Source organism: Osmia lignaria, chromosome 16 (assembly GCF_051020975.1).
Source record: "Osmia lignaria lignaria isolate PbOS001 chromosome 16, iyOsmLign1, whole genome shotgun sequence".
In the NCBI taxonomy this organism is placed as follows: Eukaryota; Metazoa; Arthropoda; class Insecta; order Hymenoptera; family Megachilidae; genus Osmia; species Osmia lignaria.
The window spans coordinates 1,062,117-1,085,230 of NC_135047.1; the positions used below are offsets into that span (position 1 = coordinate 1,062,117).

Sequence of the window (23,114 nt, forward strand, 5' to 3'; positions counted from 1 at the left end):
CCAGCTTAACCCCACTTACCCCTCGGCTGCTTGCTGAGCGAAGAGAGGATTTAAAAGTATATTTCCAGCAACGAACATCAGCTGCTGGCACCCTGGCACGTTTAAGCGTGCGAACTGTCAAAACACTCGCATCGTCGAATAATTGGATTCGAGGGGGTTAGACGAGCGACGAGCACGTTTGCTCGCCGGTTTCCTTCTTCTTACACCCTATGCGTGGCATTATTCCATTGCATTTCTTGACAAGCTAAACAAACATAAAGAACCCTTACTTTTTTCCCTCCCCCCGCCGTCAATCGTAAGGTAGATCACTTCAAAGGGACGATAATTAAGCTTCGCTTTAAAGGCGATTAGAGAGGGTGACTAATCAGAATGTTTGCTAGTTCATTAAACGGAATAATCGTGTGACCTGGTCCTCTGTAGAATTTTCTATTAGAATAGATAACGATTTTTCACCTAACACGATCACACGGAGTAGACACATTTTATAATTACGGATTTTTTCAAAGAGCCCACGGAAGCTGTTCTCTGTTTACGGCCGCGTCGCGCGGCAAATGGAGCAGACGGAAGTGAAACAAAGTCGCGGTGAACACGATACACGGAGTTAAAAATATGTTTTTTTGATTCACCATTTTCGAATCGTGATTCACCTTTCGAGAATGGACTATTTTTAACACTGCCTCTAGGAAATCGAACGACAGACCAGAAGTATTTTTAAATTAAAAATTGCCTAAGAATAATTAAAAAGGCTCTAATTAAATTACCTATAGTTTTAATTCTAATTAAAGTGATAAGAAAAATAATGATAAAGCAAAGGTTTAATAAGTTTCAATCGCTTGGAAGCTCTCCTAAGACTCTTATTATAAGACTCTATTCTTTCTTTTAAAAGGGAGAAAGACTCTTCCTTTCGACCATTAAACTCTTCTAGAATTGACTTCGATAATCGTTACAGGGGTTGGCCAACGATGCTGCCAATTAATCGCGAACAATCGTTGAAATCTTCGATCCTGCAAGATCGATCGATTGAATTTGCATCGAAAACCTTCTTTGTTTCTGCTTTCGCCTCCAGTGAATCTCATTAAACAGACAGGCTATCGATACTCGCATGTACACTCGATAGAGTCAATATGTATGCCATAGGCTGGTCTGGCCACGTATGGCTAGGTATATGTGCATCCAATAACACACACACACACACACACACACTAGTTTGCGCTGTACGGACGCGAAGAATCCACCCACTATACGAGTAAATGAACCAGTTCTTCTATTATAGTAGCAAAGAATGAGCAGAGCCTTCGATAATTCCACCATCTTTAATTGCAAATTTTATTCTCAAATCATCTGTTTTCACTAAATCGTATTATTTCATTATTTGCTCGTTAATGAATCGAATTAAAAATTGGAGGATACCATGGCGTTGATCCACGCTTTTATGCCAACGAAATTTTTATTACGGTTTTTAACTGATCCATCGATAAAATGCCGAGTACACAGGTCCCAGAGGTTTCAAGAGAGTTCGTCCACGTTTTCTAGGAATAAGAATACCGGAAGTGTTTGAAAAATCGCGATGATCGTTAACGCTCGAACACCCTGTATAAGCGTATAAGTTATACCATGGACGTCCACAACGATGAAAGAGAGTAGGGCTTAATCAGTTAGTCGATAGGCAAATTGGCTTAGAGGCAGCGACCGACAGCAGGGTGGTTTACAGAACCAGCAAGCCCCGACAGTGGCCAGTGGCCGAGTGGCGAATCAACCTTTCGCCGATAAGAGCCGCGTCGTGTCCCCGATCCTCGTACAGGTTTCTCCTCCTTTCGACGAATCGTGAAATCGAAATTTACCAGTGCAACGGAACAGCACGGGAAGTGATCTGGATCACGATTTTCAAAACTACCGCCCGATGCTTCCCACTCGTCGTCATCATCTGTACTGAACGCTGGCTACTCTACGAGTGGTAGCACCCTTTGGGGACCGATGATTATTCGGGGACCAAAGTGGTTAGAAATCCAGTCGCGTACCACGATCCAGGCGGGCGTGGTTTGATGGATATTCGAGGGACCTTCCGGCGGATGTGGCTACTGGGCCGATAAGCTGGCTCTGTACTATCGTGATAAGGGACTCTGGGCTGGTTCCAGGAGGGGTTCCACGGGATCCGGCTGCGACAGTTGCTGCATTCGACAAAGAGGATCGCAACGATAGAATGTACAGCTGATCGGTGAGTCTGTTTCGGTGTCTCGTCGATGGATTTTCTCTTCTCCAACGTGTTTCAAGCACGCGTATGATTGCTAGTCTTAGATTAGTAGGTCCACTAGCGGATTCTGCTCCTTAGAACTTATCTACTCGACATTTTAGCCTTCAGTCGTTTTCCTTCGGCAATTAGTTTTAAAATAGTTTTTGAAAGGTCGACGTTTTTCCTGAAATTTCTCGATTTCTCCTCGGCATTGCAATTTCTATTTTGCATCGTTCCATCCGCGACTTGAACGACACCGTTTTAGAGGACACGTTTGTTTCAGGAATGACGAGGCAATCTCTGGTGATCCTATGCTGCTACCTGTACACGCTCTTTGACATGGCGGCCCTACATTTTCCGTGAGTAGGCGAACTTGTTTGGAAGCTAAAAGCTCGCGATCGGAATAGAACACTCGAGATTAGCCTTGATCGAAGGCGGAGAGGAGGTTTCCCGCGATTAATTGGCCCGAGTCGATCATCGTTGTCGATCGATCGAAAAGATTTCTCTGGTGCCTCTCTACTTGTATCGTTTGCTTATTCTGTCTCTGTCTCTTTCGATCGCTGGATAACGCGATCTCGAGGACGATTCCGTGGCCTAGTTGTAAAAAAAAAAAAAAAGAACGAACATACCGTCGCTGGAACGTGACGAGTTTCGAGATTTCCTTCGCGGTCGACCCTTTCGATGGCCGATCACTTTAAAACTTTCATAAATAATATTAATGTTAAGGTAATTGGAATATCGAAAGGATCGATCGAAGGTGAATTTGTTGAAATAATTTTGAATGACTTGAAATTTTCTAAATAAAATCGAAAGTACTCCGGAGAGGAGAATCGAGTCGAAGATGGACGCGATGAATTCGTTCTCGTTGCAAAAGCTGGCGACGGTACAAGCTGCCCAAGCATCACCCGCGACTGTGTCGAGTTTCAGCGAGGAAATATGCGAACCGGTACTTTCCACGGAGGTCGAAGGCTGGCATATTAAGGTCGATAGCCTATCGTCCAGTACGTTTCGACTTTCGGCGAGAAAGCGTGGGTACCGATTCTTTCCGAAGATCGAAAGGTAACGCACCAAATGATCGACATCCATTAAAAAAAGTTTCTACGAGCCTTAACAATTATATTTCATCAACTTCTTACCAATTGTAAGAAAACTTCTTCGAGACTCCGTAAATTGTACTGTGATTGTTTAACCCTTTCGTTATGGAAAAATACTAAAACTCTAAATTGTTTTCAAACAGGTAGTAAAGTGGTTGAGTGGTTGAGAATATTGATTTTTCATAGCGAAAGGGTTGATAAAAACAGAAGAAACGAATGTTTGATAATCAATTTGGAGGAAACTGAAAGGAAATTGCTGAAAGTCTTGTCATAGCTTATCGGCTTGGCAGGTTTCACGGCGCTAGAAGGCGCCGCGCCGCGACGCGCTTCTCGTTTCACATCATAGTAGCCCACTCGAGTCGTTCGCCCTGGCTAAACGGACGTCAATCGCGACCACCTTTGCCACCCTAATATAATAATCCGCTATGATTCATTTTTCCACCAGTTCAAAACCAGCAATCGCTCGAAACTACGTGCAGTTTGATTTTCACAAGTTGGAAGAATAAATCACGCTTAGAAATGAATTTTTGAAACGTTAAATGTACCATTCGAGTAAATCCAAAGCATCGAATATCGAATTGGATCGAATCTTCTGGATTGTCTCGGGTTGAAATCGAGTTAACGCGACAAAATCGAGCCACCTATAAATCAGCGTAGGATGGAGGGGTGAATTGCGGCGAAGGAAAGTGGAAATTCTTGGGGAAACCGGATCCGGAGGTCGTAGGTTAGCATATTAAAATGTCCGCATGTAAGGAACACACGTATCTCGGCCGGACTTAAAGGTGTGCCAAGCACGAAGACCTATTATGGCTTCCGCGATATTGCTGTTTCATCGGAATCGCGGCAATATTTTAGACTCGCTCGCCACCGTTCGTGGACTTCCTTTACACCGGCTGCTCTCGATATTTGCTCATTTGCGACATCGACCGCAATTCTATCGAAATTAATAATTAACCCCTTCTCCTATGATTTTTGCAATAGTTACGTCAATCGGAATTAACAATTGATTGCTTGAATTTTAAAACAAATTAAGAAAATTGAAATATCAACGATCGTTGACTGAGCAAATTGTAATTAGAATTAAACTCAAAATTATAATCGTTTAATTTAGATTTACCAGGTAAATTTTGACGCATTTGAACAAGTTGCGTCACGAGTGTGACTCGATACTACAGGGCAAAGGATTAAATATAGAGTTATCCAAATTGAGTGTCACATCTTTAAATTTAAATAAAACGCAAAATACTTGATTTTTGTACAGTTACTTTATTTTAATACAAAGTCTATTTTATGACATTATTATTTAAATGTCCTCCTCGGCTTTTTTCACGAGCCTGATGCATTTCACCCAATTTTTCATTATATTTTTACACAAGTGGAATTCAATTTCATCAATAGTCTTTGAATTATTGGCGTAAACTTCACTTTCCATAAACCCCATAAAAAGAATCTAATGGTGTTAAATCATCCGATCTTGGTGGCAATTGGTGTCTCCTCCTCGTGATAGATTACTCGTTCGTTAAATTTGGTCAAACGTATCAAGCTCGCAAAAAAAAAGCGGAGAAGGACTGTTGAATGATATTGTTCTTCATAATTAATGTCATAAAATAGACTGTATTAAAATAAAGTAACTATACAAAAATCAAATATTTTCCGTTTTATTTCAATTTGAAGATGTGACACTCAATTTGAATAACCCTATATAAGGGTCTCGATCGAAAGTTAACGTTTAATATTCTCGACAACAGACACGCCTCTTGTTAGCTATTTGATTAGACTCGACAGAATTGAATAAAACAGTAATGCGTGAAAAACATCCAGTGCTTTCTGGCCTCATTACCATATTCTATACATAAACAAGTAGCTATTATAATACGGACGAAAATAATGCAAAAAGAAACCTGCAACGTGGAAGAATACGAAGAAAGTACTCCGAAAAAAGAATGGGGGTTGTTTTAGAAACACGAAACCTTCTTGATTACCATATTCTATAAATGTACAAGTAGCTATTATGAATTGTCGCCTACTGACGAAAGTAAATTTAACATCAGAGGTGAGAAAACGAGATCGTTTGCAGACAACGGGACATAAGTTATGGCAATGCTTCTTTAATTAAATTTCAAGTACGTGATATTATTCTGAATAGAAGCTAAATATCATATTGTATATAGATGGATAGGTGGACAGATTCGAACGAAAGATCGGCAAGAATATGGTAGGATCGTGTGGAAGCACGTTATCCTACGGGAATAAATTTCTCAATTACAGTATTCTAATGGCGGGCAAATTCTGGTTCGCGACAAACAACGGGCAGGGAATTGACGAGTTAGCCCCGTTAGCCCCGTCAGCCTCGCTTCTCCTCGCTTCTGCTTTCTTCCAGGGAGTCGGATCTCGAGGAGTACGGCAGGAAGGAGGCCTCTTTGTCACTGAGAGACATCCTACCATTGAATCCGAAGCAGTACGACAAGCACAGGGCGCCGAAGTTCTTGGGGCAGCCTACTATCGTCTACTTCCATGTCACCGTGCTCAGTCTCGACTCCATAAACGAGGAGTCTATGGTAATTTCTCTATAAACGCTATCCAATTAAATCCCTGATGGCGTGGGATAGCGTGGGAGGCACAGGTCGGATGAAATGAAACGCGCGGACTCGCATCGTTTACGATTTTCAGACGTACGTTGCTGACATATTTCTGGCACAGAGTTGGCGGGATTCGAGACTTCGACTTCCGGAGAACATGTCCGAAGAGTATAGAATATTGGACGTTGACTGGCTGCACAATATCTGGAGGCCTGACTGCTTCTTCAAGAACGCGAAGAAGGTCACCTTCCATGAGATGTCGATACCGAATCATTATCTTTGGCTCTATCATGACAAGACTCTACTTTACATGTCTAAGTAAGAAGTACAACGAAATTATAGTCCATTCCAGTGGTAGTCAATCTGGTCCCTACCGCCCACTAGTGGGCGTTTCAGCTTCCATGGTGGGCGGGAGGGCACTTTCCTTTTTTTTAATTTAACCCTTAAGTGCATAGTGTCTCAAAAACGAAACACTGTCTTTAACGATATTATTTATGTTTGCATGGTGTATCATTTTTGAAGCAATCCATTTTTCAAAAAAAATTAAAACCTTATGGGGTATGGGTAATCCTAGATAGAACTAGGATTAAATATTTAGTTATTAAATGTAAAACATTAAAATTATAAAATATGGCGGTTATATAAAGTTTTAGGGGAACTTGTATATTAATTTGATGATCCACGATGGGAAAAACTAATAAAATATACAATTATTTTTGTATTATTGTTTAAAAATTTTATATTAATATTAGAATTAAGGTTTTATTGATGAAATAAAAGAAATTCAAATCAAAATAAAATATTAATTAAAAATTTTAATGAATTAATAAATTTTAAAATTTTTAAGAAAGAGGATTGATGAGGATTGGCTAATCATTTTTTTTTTGTATTTTTGCATAAACTTATATAATAATCTACATACAATAGATTTTTTCGGTAAAAAATTAAAAAATCATGCATTTAAGGGTTAGTTAATTTTTTAAAAACATTGAAATGGAAATTTTACTTCCTTTACTACAAGTAAAGTTACTTCCCTACTTTATAAATCATAAAAAGGTTGACTACCTCTGGTCCATTCGATATTAAATCGAACCAACTTGTTTATAAATTGTTATTTCTTATTTCAGATTGACCCTCGTTCTTTCCTGCGCGATGAAGTTTGAGTCTTATCCACACGATACTCAGATTTGCTCAATGATGATCGAAAGTTGTACGTGTGCTACCTGTAAAATCTCTTCGTTCCAATTTTCAACTGTTACGATCATTTCCGATTTCCAGTGTCACACACAACGCAGGACCTGGTGTTCATATGGAACATGACGGATCCATTGGTGGTGAATCCAGAGATCGAGCTGCCGCAGTTGGACATTTCGAACAATTACACGACCGACTGCACGATCGAATACTCGACCGGGAACTTCACGTGCATTCAAATAGTGTTCAATCTGCGTCGTCGTCTCGGCTATCACCTCTTCCATACGTATATACCGTCCGCGCTGATCGTGGTCATGTCCTGGATCGCGTTCTGGATCAAACCCGAGGCGATCCCCGCTCGGGTCACTCTCGGAGTGACGTCACTGCTGACCCTCGGTAAGCTAGTACAGATTCAGATTTTCTCGTAGTCTTTCAAAATCGAACATTTCTAAAACGATGAGATTCTTTTCAACGCGTTGAACGTCATGGGGGTCACCGGTGACAGGCCCCGCAACTTACACATGCCTGAATAATTAAAAGAAAACAATAGAAAAATATTATTTTTGGTAATATTGATATGGTACAAATAATGGCAAATAGAAAGCTTGAAATTTGAAATTTGTCAATTAATTATTACTATTCTTAGTAATTAGAGCTTTCACTGTGGTGTTCAACGTGTTATCGTTATACATTTATCGATGCTAACAATAAGATACGACTTTCTTCATTTTCTTTGGAAAGGAAAATACGTGGCTCGGTTGGGTTTAAATTACAATAATTTATAATATAATATTCTATATAATCCATCTCCAGACAAAATGAAAAGCCAACCTGAATATTTACTTTGCTGTTGTAGAAACGAGAAAAATTTAATAACAATTATCAACGCCTCTAAACATAGACGTAAATTCCATCGTAAACAACAGTTGACGAATGAATTTCAGATACCTAGCCATAATCGTCCAGAAAGTGTCATTGTATCAATCTGCCCCTATATCAACTTGCCCTAATCTCCCCTACCAATATTATGAGACAATTAAAGTTATGAAACTAAGCCAGAACATTAATAAGGATAAATGAAACATAACAGATCATCAAATACAATAAGACAACCACAATTGAATGAAACATTTATTTTATTGTTTATGGACAATTGAATTTTGCCCATAAGTGGCATGATAGGGATTAAATCCACAATTCGCCTTAACAATCTTCAGAGAATCTTTTATCGTAAAATATGAACATTTTATCTGTTCATATGTTCATTTTATTATTTAGTAATAAATTTAAAAGTGTGGTCTCATATTGCTACGAATCAACCATCTCATATTTCTACTAATTTGTCCATTATTATTTACCATAATGATTCTTTGATTATAGTACAACTTACTCGTTTTGCTTTTTTAAAATTCAGAAAATAGACCAAAGTAAATTTCACTTTAAGAAGCACGGCCAAAAGGTAAAACGTTTGTTAAATAAAACAATGATATCCATCAAGAATGTTATGGGAGAGAATTTTACTCGTCGTAATACTTGATATACAATCTTTGTTTAAAAAAATCAATACTGCGCAGGGGTTTAAATCTTGATATCTCATATTTCTACCCTATTTCATATTCGTACCTTCTCCTCTACACCAGAGGAATTCGATGAAATGATTTAATGGAATAATCGTCACGGGACAAGTGAAATAGCAATGCGACTAGCGGGTATGACGCAATTGGGAAAGCGTTACGTAGGCGTGCGTCGATGCGATGATTCAATATTAGCATAGGGACGAACAGGGAATCGAAGAAGTCGAACTTAACTACTGACCGAGAAACGATCCTCCTCTCTGTCCACAGCCACTCAGAACACGCAGTCCCAGCAATCACTGCCACCGGTTTCCTACGTGAAAGCCATCGACGTTTGGATGTCCTCTTGCAGCGTGTTCGTGTTCCTATCCCTGATGGAGTTTGCCGTAGTGAACAACTACATGGGTCCTGTGGCCACCAAAGCCATGAAAGGATATTCTGACGAAGATCTCAGGGAGGCCATCGACGAGTTCAAAGTACGACATTTCCTTTTCTACTTTTCATTCCACCCATTATCTGATTTGAAAATTCATCATTCTGTAGCTTGCGAAATGTATCAGGTGTACAAATTAATTCGGTGTCTTTATTATTACGCCTTCTTAATTAATATTTTCTCGCGGTTTTGAACATTTGAAAAGTGACAAGACGACATAATAACAATAATTGGAATTATTATAGCTGTTTAAAAATAAATCTTTAATTAAAATGAAGAAAAGGCACAAAATTAATTTGTACAAAGAAGAAAATCTAAGATGAAATATCCGACCATCAAAGTGTCGAGTACTTAAACGAGGCTTATGGTAATATCTGTCTTAAGCTGTCCTTTGGCCAGATTTTTCAAGCTTCCCAGATATTATACAATATTTAATTGGGTTACTAGTTAGATTACTTAAGATAGTTAATTGGGTTTGCGCATGGGAGGCACACTCGAACCGCAAAGGGTTAATTGACCCACGTGAATGACCTAGCGATGAACATGGAAGACGAAGAACCTATATCTCAGGCTCGAGTAGAGAAAAGAAAAGAGGAAAATTTACGGAAAAGGGTTGCACAAAGGGTAGAGAAACGGTGGTCCCGTTTTCATTGGCAACCGGCATAATTCACGAAACCGTGGCATGCTCTCGTTTCCCATTCAGCCACAGGGAATTATACATCTCGAACTTACAATTAGTAGGGTTAAGCGTTTCTGAACGCTGGACCAGGGTATTAATGAATAGCTAACATTGATGGAAACGTGGCTGAATTCCAGGTTTCTGCTAGTAAACTCAATGCAGTCGAGAAAAAAAGTGCACTTTGTTTGCCTAAAAACGGAGAAGTTTCTATAGTGACTTTAGAAAAACGAAATGGAACAGTTTAGCAGAGGTAATACAAGCTTGAACGGAAGTTTCAGAACATCCTGCGGAGCTGGTAACATACGACACCCTTGGTTTTTTAATTTCACTAGCTTAAAGGCAGAGATGCCAAAAAGATTCCCAAGAGTAACTGTCGATTTTTTGTCGTAAAGCAAACATCTCCGCGGCTAATCATTAACGCGTTAATATGAAAACGAGGCCGTTTGTAACGTGTACAGATGCAGGTCTAATTAACGGGCTCGGTCTGGCGTAAATTTACCACGGAATCCCTTTAAATTCTTCATGCTTCCGCTTCTGTAAACGGAAAACGAGAAAGCAAACGGATCGAACATTTTCGGCGACCGAGAGCTTTCTACTTAAAATACACCTGTGCAAATACAAATATTATTTTAATTGGTTAATTAGGTAATTAACCCGCCATTTTGTTAACAGACGCCGATGAGGAATGATTCCGAGAGAAGCAGAAGTCCGGTGAGACCTGCGACCGTTCAATACGACACCTGCTGTCAGGGTCGGGCGACTGCGATTTACATCGACAAGTTCTCCAGATTCTTTTTTCCGTTTTCTTTTCTCATCTTGAATGTCGTCTATTGGAGCACCTTCCTATAAGATGGACCAGTTTCCTTTGATGAAAGGAACAGAAGTGAGAAGAAAGATGAAAATCGTCAAAGGGCTTCGTTCGAACTTTGTTAACTGCTGCTCGATGATATTTTCATTCATTCGGAAAATTAATTTCATCCTAGAATCAAGTAAATAGAAAATAAGTATCGCAGTTAACAAAGATTCGAACGAATTGGATGGTTTTTCTACGAGAGAAAGTTTGCTAGAAAAATTTTCAATGCCTTTTATATATAGAAAACAAGCACCGTCGAATACGGTCGTACATTAATTTAATTAACGATAAGTATTTACTGATTAAGTCGCGTTAACACGTTCGAGGGCAGATAATTATCGTAAAACGATATCCAGAGGGTAGCAATTTAATCATGACTGTAATTATGAGTCGTATAAAGTATAAAAAATAGGATTCATCGTCGGTCTCGAAGGTGTTAAGGTTCCACAAAAAATGTATTATAATATATCGATTGATCAAATGTACTCACCCGATCCGAAGACACGTAGATTGATTTCTGAAACGTATTGTCGCTGTAATATTTTGAACAAGAAAAAAAAAAAAGAATCTCTGTCTACCCATTCGTTCGTTATATGAGATCGCAGATTCTAAGTGCAAATAAAAGGAGTACTAAAATATCTAGTGAACTTAAGTAAACTGTGACTAAGAAACAAACTTGTAGACAGGGTAATGAAAGAGACGTCAAGTTTTCAGAAACAGTTCATTTATTCGTTCGAGAGAATTCTGGCTTGCGTGAATCGTGGTTTCCTGACTTTTGTCCCCTCTTCTTCCTGCCACCGGATCGATGAAACCTGCTCGCTGAAACCACTGAAAGCTCTCTAAAGTCGTGAAAGTTTCAGCTTGGAGAGTCTCTAAGTTACTTTAAGTGCCGCAAAATTAACAGCTGCGCTCGAAATTCTTGCAGAAATTTGACTTACCATCATGGAAAATTCGATCTGGCTGTTGAATTCGTCTTATAATCAATTTAACTGTCAAATTGCCGAGTAGAAAGTGAAGTAACTACGAAAGGAAAGGGAACTGGAAGATCTGTTTCCTGAGATCGAGAAAGTAAATACTTTTTTACTCTTGTTTAACTTTTCTGCTGCACCGTTTGGTAACATCTAATGAACACGGACAAGATTATATGGTGCCATTTAACACTAGAACCACCGACGTTTCATGTACATTTATTTTTAAGTTAAAAATAAAGTTAAGTTAAAAAATTAAGTCAACGTACATTTCAATAAAAATACCTCGATAAAATTTATAATTTAAAATAAGAAAATGGAAACTAGTCGTTTTGACCCCTTTGGTAGTTCTAGTGTTAAAGAACGTAGGATCATCATTTTCTGAGTTGTACTACTTATTTTGGAATCTCCTGTACTCCTATACACATCATTCGTTTGGAAGGATTAAAAAGCAAAAACTTAAGTCATCCTTGCACAAACTGGATCATTTACATAGCAGAGATATGGTAAAGAAGGCCACAGTTAACGAGAGAGAATACAATTGGTGATCGACAAAGGGTGACGTTATTTCTCCTGCTAGCATCCTCTTTGAATCGCGACACATTTTGTTTGCCGGTAAACGACCAGCAGTAATTAATTGGAACGAACACGGTTGCTCCGGTTGCTTGTGGAGAATAATTAAATCCACACGTAAGTTGGCGTAATTGTGACGCGGTCGAATGGGTGGCTTGGTTTCTAGGTGACAGAACGTTGCCTCGAAAAAGATGTTCCACTTTCTCCCTCTGCTGCTTAATTAAAACAACGCGTCGTCGTCGTCGTCGTCGTCGTCGTCGTTATCGTCGTCAGTTCTTCCGCACTCTCTACTCTTATCTCTTTAATAATAAACGTAGAACGATTCCCTTTTAATAAGTTTTCAACAGGCTTTCTTCGCTACCCTTCTAAACCGGTTTAACACTGAAAGCTTTGAGAAAGTATGCATAAGATCGCGTATGGAAGTTGTTGGAGACAACACCATCTCTGAAGAGCTAAAGTTGAGCAAAGTTGTTAACTGTGCTCGAAGATTGAACAGTGATTTTTCTTTAAGCAATCATAGATGTGATTCTCAAAACTTTCAGCGTAACACTGTTGTGCTTACGTATAGAGGAGAGGGTACAAATATGGGATATCCATTTTATTTTTAAATGTAGAGTGTCTCAGAATAGGCATAAATAGAAAAATTAAACATACAAATTTGAGGGATTTTATGTGGAATAAGCTTGATAAATATGAATATTATAGACTTTTTAAGACATCTGTTATTTTTTTCATTTTTTCTAATTTATGGCTTTGGGCTAATTCGAATAGTAATATGAGACAATGTTACTTTTGAGAAAAATAAAGTTATAAAATTAAGATAGAATAGGACATAAAATATAATAAGACAACTATCATTGAACGAAATCGTAAAATATGAATATTTTATATGTTCATTTTATTATTTAGTAATAAATTTAAAAATGTGGTCTCATATTGCTACGAATCAAACATCTCATATTTCTACCAATTTGTTATTTCACTATCTATTATTGTTTATTATAATCAAAACAAATACCTCATGTATCATTATTATAATATAACTTACCGGTTTTGCTTTCTTAAAATTCACCAAAGTAAATTTCACTTTAAGAAGCACGCATAGAAACTTTCTATTGCGGCCAAAAGCTAAAGCATTTATTAACCCTCGGATGGTGAACCATACAGAGAGCCCAATTTTAATTCAGTTTCGTATTTTATTTTCTAAATTTTACACTATTTCTTCAAAAATTATTTTCCCAATATATAAAACTCTTTCATTTAAAAATTACATATTTTTACTTTAGGTTAATACCCTTATATATGTTTTGTAAGTTTGGCTCATGAATGACCCAGGTTCTACTCTTCAATGGTGTTATGAGGGAGAATTTTTCTCGTCGTAATACTTAATATACAATCATTGTTACAATTTTCAATGCGGCGTTAAATCTTGGTATTTCACATTTCTACCCTATCTCATATGTGTACCTTCTCCTCTATTGTTAATGTAACAGGAAATTGGATCATTTAACTTTAAAATACCCTATAAAAAGCACTTTAAAAGAGTATATAAACGGATTTAACCATGTTTTCTTCTAGCATCTTTGATACGATCTGACTCTCCTTTCATTTAATTCAATTTAATTTCATTTCATTTCATTGCTTTTTCTTTCTATTTTTTCCTCGGCCACGTTTTGGACGACGGTAACGATAATAATTTTTCCGACAGCTTTTCTCCTCGGGCAATCTGTTTTCGGCCACCACTTGAGGTCGTTTTATTCCTTGAAAACGCTGCTTTGCAGACCGATCCAACTGCCACCTGTCTGTCTACTTCTATTTCTCTGTTCCTCTCTTTCTCCTCTTGAAAATTTTCCCCGTCTTTCTCCGTTCTTTCACAGCGTCTGTGTAGCCATCCGGTAGGTAGCTTTTACTCGGAGAGGGTGGCGCAGACTAGAGTGACGGAACGCTAAAAGGGTGACTCAACCCCTCTACCAAAACCAAGACTACAATACTTCAAATAGAGCAGACGTGTACGTGTACAAAAAGCACGGGTCCGGTGCGGTAGGCGAGAGAGTTTTTAATCATAGCATTTTATCATGAGAGAGGCTTTGTCAAGCCAAGATGAAGATACTTTCCTCTCTTCTTTTCTATTTCTCTGTTTACGCGGACAAGCTTTCAGTCGGCACCCTTTGTGCACGCTCGCGTTTCAACGATTTAACCCCTCCTTCTCGAATTCACCCCTTAATCTCTTCCGTTGGCCCGTCTCCATGGCAAGCTTGAAATTATATGCCTCTGTCGATTTTCCTTTTGTTTTCTTCTCTTCGCACGCCCCTTCTTATCTCTAGTGCTTTCACTGCATCGACGCCTAGCATTTCTAACCCTTTACCCTATAATATCGAGTCACACTCTTGATGTAACTTACACTTCGAATGTGTTAAATTTGGCTAGTACTTTTAGAACTAACTCTGAATATGCTACAAGTGTTATTCATCTAAGACGTTCAATTAACAGTCAGCCCGTCTCACCGTAGGGGAGATCGGGGTCAAAAATGGTAATTTGACTTTGAGCGACGATTACGCAAAAACTATAACATTTACTGCAAAATGTTTTATACGAAAATCTTATATGGGTATCCGACATTATTGAACTCCAGCAGTATCGTTTCACGAAAAGTAATATTAAAGTTATTAATAAAAAATGAGATGGAGAAAGTGCTACCCGGAGTACGGAGCGGTTGTAACACGACCGGGGGTCGTATAATTTTTTTAATTAACCCTTTGCAGTTGAGGACTTTTTGCATAAAGCGATATTATGTACTGAAGCGTTAAATATACTCAAAGGGTTAGTATTGCCAGATTAGGAAAATATACCCAATGACGATAAAGATCAGTGGTAGTCAACCTGGTCCCTACCGCCCACTAGTACTTTTCAGCTTTCATGGTGGACGCGGGGTTTTGTCCGATACTGTGGCACTTTCCTTTTTTTTAATTTAATTGACTTTTTAAAAACATTGAAATGGAAATTTTACTTCCTTTATTACAAGTAAAGTTACTTCCCTACTTTATAAATCACCATTACTGTGGAGCCGGTGGGCGGTTAAAAGATTCTACTACTAACAGAGATACAAAAGTGGACGGGAGGTATAAAAATTGACTACCCCCGGTATAGATAATGAAATTATTTTTTGCCGCCTTTGAGGCGACATTCGACCTAGTGAATAGAAATGTGACGTTGCTTGTGCGGTGATATTCGTCCGCAAAGGATTAATATGGTAATCTTTTATAAATGATCTAGAAGAATATCGCCGATCGCGGAATATTCCGCGGCTGATAATAAGTGAACATTGCATATTATCCCGCGGTCGATGATAATTGGCAATCATCGTGTGCGGATACAAATGGGTTGAATTTTCAGTTGAATTCTAATTATAATTTGCTCAGCCAAGGATCGTTGAATACTATCTATGCATGATATTTCAGAGCAATGAATAATTAGCTCCGACAAACATAACTATCGAAAAAGTTATAGCAGGAAGGGGTTAATCGCCTCTATCATATGAAAATTAGACATAAATGCTCATTTAACTAGACGGTGATAGTAATAGGAAAAGTTGCGATTCACTATTACCTGAAAATGTAGCTTCGATGTTCGTCATACTTGCTTCAAGTTGAACGAAGCGAGCTCAAAGCAGCAATTTGTCTGCGTTTGTCCTAAATTCATCTGGAAACAGCGTGAAACGCGCAACGTGTGTGTACAGCAGCACGATAATTAGAACGCCTTTCTGCACCCGGGGCAATCAAATCTTCGTCGGCGATTGTAGGTCGTAAATCAATGGAGATCCCCCGTTTGCTAATTTCGTCCAAGTATTCCACGAATGATCACCAGCCTTCTATACCGGTGAATTCGAACTGGGTTACCGTGTCGAATAATATTTTTACGAAATACTCTCTTTGACGTAGAATCGTCGATAATAGGAGCGTTTGCATCTTCTTCTTTTTCTTCTTTGATTCCCGAATACGGTTTTAATTAAAACGCTTCCCGATTCGACTTTATTCTTGACGTAGTTGAAATTCCTACCTACTATATTGTTCGAGTCGAATCACGGCCTAGTAATTACCGAATAATTTCGATCGTGACGAACAAACTCGAACCGAATATCTTTGTCTATTGTGTCCGGGAGTAGAATCATTATTTCACTGTCTGTTCTGACTCGCTGCATTATCTATTAACGATCGACGGATTTCTCGTTAACAAGATTGCCGACGGAAAGTCGATAGTTAATTAAGCAAATGAAGGGATCTCGTTAAGGTCCGACTGTCGTCATTCCTAAACCGAGCAATTGATCATCAAATGCATGGAAATCTATTGCAATTTCGAATCATTTACAACGTCTGTACCTTCAATTATTTTCTGCTGAATCTTCTACAAGAAAAATATAAAATTCACGATTTATTCTAAATAATTTGGGAAAAGTCCGAGCCATTTTCTTTCCTATCAGCGTCCTTGACCGGCGCAGTTGTGGCACGCCGCACAGTGGTGCAGATCGAAGAATTAGCTGTTAATTTGCTAAAAAAACGATTTTTTCATATCGATGTTCATCAAATGTATTTAGCTTTTCAAATGTTCACCACTTTTGAAAACGGTGACATTAATGAAAATTAATGATTGTAATTAGAACAAGATTTTTCATCGGAAAATTTAACTTTGTTCTTATTGACACCCTGCAAAGTATATTTATATATTTCCTGTTTATTTTTTTTTGCAAATGCAGGGTATTTGTCTATAATACTTAATGGACTAAAAAGAATCACACTTTTCCCTATACAGGATTCGACAACAGGTGGGAGATTTTTTAAGGGGTGATTCTAGGGATCAAAATAAGACGAAAATCAAGAATGACGAAATAGCATTTGCAGCTTTGTTTTCTAGTAATTAACGTTTAAAAATTCGAGTAAAAAGCGCCTAAAACCTGCAACCTGCCCAGCACCGACGACTGAACGTCAGGTCAGCAGGGGTAGGTACAGTCATAACCAAGAAGAGAAAGCCGAATGCTGCAGTACCGAGGAACAGAATAGCACGAAGTAAGTTTCTACTATTCAATGATTTTTGGTTATGACTGTACTCGCCCCTGCTGACCTGACGTTCAGTCGTCGGTGCTAGGCTGGTTGCAGGTTTCAGGCGCTTTTTACTCGAATTTTTAAACGTTCATTACTGGAAAACAAAGCCGCAAACGCTAATTCGTCATTCTTGATTTTCGTCTTATTTTGATCCCTAGAATCACCCCTTAAAAAACCTCTCACCTGTTATCGAATATCCTATATAATCATTGCAAAATCACGGCATGACGAAAATTATTATTTTTTAAAGCGTAGCCATCGCCGGAATTGCGTGATGCGTCGAAAGGCTACTATAAAGTTCTACATTAGATAATTAACATTAAATAGCAGATTTTTGCAATAATAGATTATTATTATCGCTTACAACAGTTTATAACAATTATTTTTACTTTTGTTTATAAAAAATATTTTTGACATTTAATTATAATACATAATAAATCCCATTACTTAAGAAATTACGGATTATTCTGTTCATTTCAAAGCCTGAACAGCTAAGTTTCAGTTCTGGACCACTGTGCGGCGATCTGAAGATGAAACAACCTAAGCGGTCTTCGAAAAAGTGACAGAAACCAATGTACACGATCTAGTAATAAATTGTCGATCTGCAAACACCATAGTGTCCCGTTTAAGCCGTCCACCGGGTAACGAGCACGTCCTGTTCATGTACACGCGTAACAAACACCAATCGATTTTCCGCCCTACCGTTCAACAAACACCAATTAATTTCGTGGCCCGGTGTTTTCTTTCACTATGCCATTGGAGAGTTTGGCAACTTACCCTCGATATGTAAATGCCAAGCTGTATCGATGTATCGATGCATCGGTGTATTGGCGTATCGGAACGCCGAGTGTCAACGATAAATGATAAACGCTGCTTTATTGCGATAGCAAATATCAATTTAACGTGATATATTTGCTGGTTGTATATCGAATTACTGATCCGATACACGTGGAAACATTGGAAAATAAAATGTTTCTACTACAAAAAGAGTGTCGCAAAAAAATGAAAAAATTGGTTAGCAAACAGAATGAAAGACACCGAGAGATCTTAAATACGAATTTGAATTTATTTTTCACTTTTTTGAGTAAGGCGTGGAAGCTACCGAAGACGGACAACACCACTGGCTAAAACGTCTTCACCCCGTTTCCTAGTTATAATACATCTATCAGGTGTACTCGTTACAACGTGCCGGCCGCGGCGGTTCACCGCTGTCGATAAAACCTCTTCATCCCCACTAAAACTTCTTTTCTTCGTCCACGTTTTTACGTATGTATATATATCTATATATATATATATATATATACCTCTGTTTTCTCTTTCTCTTTTTTTACAGTTTACGATTAAAAATATTGTTATTGCCAAATACGATCGATAGACGGTGCGTAATTCCCTCCGAAGAGCCTTCCTTAAGAGCGTAACAGACAATTCTCCTGGTGTCCGCTTACAAACCTAGATTAGTGCATCGGAAACTAGGCGTTTCCGAGAGGATTCACGCAACAACCAGATGTATATCATCCTTTAGAGCAGACTATTCCATGAATAGAGTGTTTCACGCACTTTCGTCTAATTAGGGGTGATTGGGGACATCTCTGTGTAGAGGAGAAACGTAGGGAAAGGTTAATAGACTATTGGTCTGATATACTGGTGTTCTTGTAGAAGGCAGAAGATTACTGCTCTGATTAACACTTTCACTGCCAAGCATAAATTTCAATAAGAATCCATCAATCATATTATTAGGAATTCTTTGACTTACCTAATTGCAAATACTCGTATTAGTTACTTGAAAATATGGACAAAAATATAATGGAGTATTTTAAAGATAATGTACATAAGATTTGTGAAGACAAAATTAATGCTTAATGAAATTTTCAATGGCTTTAGCGTGGCAGTTAAAGTGTTAAGGTTCAATTTGCATGGGTAGAATACGTGACCGATCAGAAAAGGGTTAAACGAAGGTAAGATAGAGGATGCTCCTGAAAAAGTCTGCTCTAGAGTGTCTCTTCACAACCCTCGACGCGATATCTTGCACAAAATCTAGCCCGTCGCTTCCCTTTCGAAAGTTCAGCGATTTGTCATCGAAACACGCGTACGATCTACTTTTATCATAAGTTTAATTCTAATAGTTACTCTAACATCGGTCGATGCAGTGTCGAAATTTTCAAGATTCAAATCGATTCAACGGGGGACAATTAGAGACAATTACAGATATCGTCACTGTGACAGCTCGAAAGGGTAAAGCGACGAGCTTACTCTCGTCTCTCGCGAATCGATTAAGAAAATATACAAATAACAAAGGGATTTTGACGAGAGAAGTCCTGTTTACGTGCAGAAGATTGCACAGAGATCCGTCGATCCTCGACATCGGCGATAATCTGTTATCCAGAATGTGAGATTTAAATCGTCATTCGATGACGCACGCCACGATCAGCATCACGTAATTATTTAATTATCAGGAAAGGGATCTCCAAAATTCCAAGATAGGATAAGTACCGACTGTCCTTTTCTTTTTTCTTAGGGAAATTAATGCGTCTTCTACTCAATCTTATATCCATATTAATATTTTCGATATGATATCCATTGTATGAATCTCCGAGAGTGAAAATTCGTTGGGAAAGTCGGAAATTGTGAAAAACGTGGTGGAAATTTTGAAAATCCCTCGTGTTTCCCTGTCGAACACCGTGAATCGCAATTACTACCGAGCGTGTCAGGAAAATTCGTCGATCCTGGTACGCTCGCACAGGTGCTGTGGACGGTGTCCTCGTTAGAAAAGGATCGCTTGCTTTTCCTTTCACGATGCGAAAAGCAACCAGGGCGTAAACGGCGGGCGAAGGGACGAACGGAGGGTGTGCAGCTTTTAATCGACGATGAAACAAAGTGAAAACAGAGGCTCGAATCGATCGAACCCGAACACGAATTCAAGCTTTTCCGCGTTGATTCATCGACTTTCCCACGAGAAAAAACGGAGGTAAAATGACCATTGCCACTGCATTGTTCTATAGTGGTGAAATAAAACGCTTCTCTTCTCTAGGGTTGGTTTCTCTTGTCCACGGAGAAAAGTAAACGAACACCCACAGGAAAATAGATAATGGTTTAGAATTAATTGAAATTGATTTCTTTCTATTTGTGTATTGGCAATTTGTAGAAAAGAAACCTCTCGTTTAAATTACGAATAATAATTGTATCGATGGTATATGATAAATTGAAATTTCTACAATGTTCCAGGGTGTTAAAAATTTCATGAAAATGATCATGGCTCTTCCTATACAATAAAATACTCGTATTTTACGTTCAAGAGAAGCCAAACTCTCTGAGTCAAGTCCCACCGGAAGCATCACAGGAAAGTCCTTTGTCAGGATATCTGAGAAAGAGACGAACCTATTCACCACTACCCCTTCGCTTTGCCTTAAACCCTTATTAAAGTTATAACGCGTCGCATCGGAAATATTGGCAGTACGTTAGTGAATTGAAAGACTCGTTATTCGTGTTCTTTGCTTCCTTCGATCGCGTGCTCTCTCGATCTTCTCCTTTCATTCTAAGTCCTTCGTACACGTCCAGGAAAAGAATTACAAGATAGAAGAAAATATCAATGACAAATTTTCTGTCAATTAACATCGATTCTATGATATTTCTCTGGTGTATCGCGTGCTTCCAAGAGGCTATCATTCCTCCATTCCCTTCGTACCTCGAAAATTGCACTCTCGAACCTTTTCCGTATCCAATATTTCCCTCCGTCTCTTCCTCTATTTCTACCTACTCGTACACGTCGAGAAATAGAATCGCAGGATGGAGAAGAATATCTTTGGCAAAGTTTCTGCCGATTAAAATCAATTCTCCGACGTTTCTTATTTTCCTCCATCCTTTCCTCCATTTCTCCTATCTCTTTGTGCACGTCGAGAAAAAGAATTGCAGGACGTAGGAAAATATTTTTGCCAAATTTTCCCTCGGTTATATCAATCCTCTGATATTTTTCAAATTTCTTCCAAGCTCGCAAGAGCTATCGTTTCTTTTCTTTATTTTCTTTCATCCTCCTAAGATTGCTTGCCGAAGACCAATCGATTAGCTGATGAATTACCCGCGCACAAAACGATTAACGGCACAATTTCCAGGTAATTTGATTACCAGGAACGTCGAGGAAGTTGGAAGTCGAAGATCGAGGAAGATCCACGAAGAATCGCGAACCGGAAGCAAAGGCACGACTACTCGCCAACAACCAGAGGCTAATTAGTTTCAACAACTAATCTTGAAGTAACTCACGCACGCTGCTGTATTTTCATCGTACAATTTCTTTCTGTTTTTTTTCTTTCTTCCTTTTCTTTTCTTTATTCGCTTCTTCAATGACTCCGTACTTGCAGAGGCAACTTGGCTTAAAAACTTAACCCGAATAACCTCCTTTCTCTTACTAGAAACAAATAATTGTTATAGTTTGTGAAATAATTCGCAGAAGTAGGGAAAATGGATATCGAAATCCGGATTAAGTTCGAGCCTTAGTTCGCAACTGCGTTCGATTTTAATATTCTTCCTTTTTTTTTCTTTTTATTAGACTTGATTACTTAACCGCAAATTTTCATTCGCAATCTTGCGACGAAATCGCAACTGTTTGGACGACAAAGGATCCGACACATTACTCTCGATTATCTCTACGATTATATTATATAATAATCTTTCTGTTTTTCATTCGTTTGGATTCGCGTATACGACTTTTTCTATAAACGAGGCACCGAGCTGTACAAAATTTAATCTCTTCAGGATCGAATCGATCGGAGTAATAATAATTAACGATATAAATTAGCTGATTTATAATAAAATTTAAAAAATCTGTGCTTATTTAAAATTAAATACTATATTATGATAAATGTATTTGAATGAAATCCCTGAAGAGATTAAATTAACAATATTTCAACTGTTCCTTTACATTTAAAACATTCTATTTCACGCCCTTCCATTAAATGCAATCGATACCTGATTATCAGACTTCAATTGACCGCTATCTTGTCGCTGCGTTTACTCGTGGCAATTACAAGCTAATAGGTTTGATAAAGCGAGCAGAAAAATCAGTTCTCGAACAACATCGACGAGATGGCGGAAGGTTGAACGGACCAATCAATTTTTTAATGAAAAGCATTCAACGCTTGAGGAGAAACGAAGTAATTCATGGAGCGAAAAAAAGAGAAACATTTTCTCAAAGTCAGTGCTTCCGTTCTCTTTTGTTTCACCGAAAAGAAAACAAGTTTAATCAGTCGGTCAATTCTTAAGCACAAATTGCTCGAGATTCTTTTCAAAGATAAAAGACATTTCAATTTCTCGATTGAAAGAATATTTATCTTCAAATAATAATCGAAAAAGATTGTTTGCAATTTTTCAAATGTAAGCAGTCGCGATAATTCAAATTAACCCTTCCGTTGTGCAATAGTCGCATTTCATGATTCGTTAAAACTACAGAAGTGTTTCTTTTTTATTTTTTCAAACAAAATGGCTCGATGCCTCGAAACAATATTTTTCTCTCACACACTCAGGCATGCATACTAGTTCGAAAGTTGATTTAGAATTTATTTTATTGCGCGACGCGAGGGTGCTGCAAGTGTTTATGTGTATTTGTATATGTCTGTATGTGTGTTTGTTCTATCACCTGTATTTCGAATGGTACCTGCTCACGTGTACCTGTATAATATATCTTCACGTGTATGTGTATATATATATTCTTTCTTTTTATTTGTTTTTATAATATAGCATATATATATATATATCCTTTTTCTCTTTCTTTGTTTGCGTTCATTCGTCAGATCGTTTTAATTACAAAGTTAATTACAGACAACACGAGACTCCCCATTCACGATTATTTAC

The 23,114-nt window shown here is 38.2% G+C and overlaps 1 protein-coding gene across 2 annotated transcripts; it reads left to right on the forward strand.

The window, feature by feature from the left end:
• Window positions 1-1,676: 1,676 nt before the first annotated feature.
• On the forward strand, window positions 1,677-11,502 carry HisCl1 (Histamine-gated chloride channel subunit 1). 2 transcript variants are annotated; one of them, XM_034316742.2, is made up of 9 exons: window positions 1,677-2,215; window positions 2,514-2,589; window positions 3,044-3,289; window positions 5,705-5,882; window positions 5,995-6,221; window positions 7,031-7,113; window positions 7,182-7,493; window positions 8,942-9,147; window positions 10,456-11,502. In XM_034316742.2, the coding sequence occupies exons 2-9, from the start codon at window positions 2,516-2,518 to the stop codon at window positions 10,630-10,632; spliced, it is 1,503 nt and encodes a 500-aa protein (XP_034172633.1). In that variant the 5' UTR covers window positions 1,677-2,215; window positions 2,514-2,515; the 3' UTR covers window positions 10,633-11,502. The 2 variants fall into 2 exon arrangements, with proteins under 2 accessions (XP_034172633.1, XP_034172636.1); XM_034316745.2 differs by lacking the exon at window positions 3,044-3,289 and having other exon boundaries at window positions 1,680-2,215.
• Window positions 11,503-23,114: the final 11,612 nt, after the last annotated feature.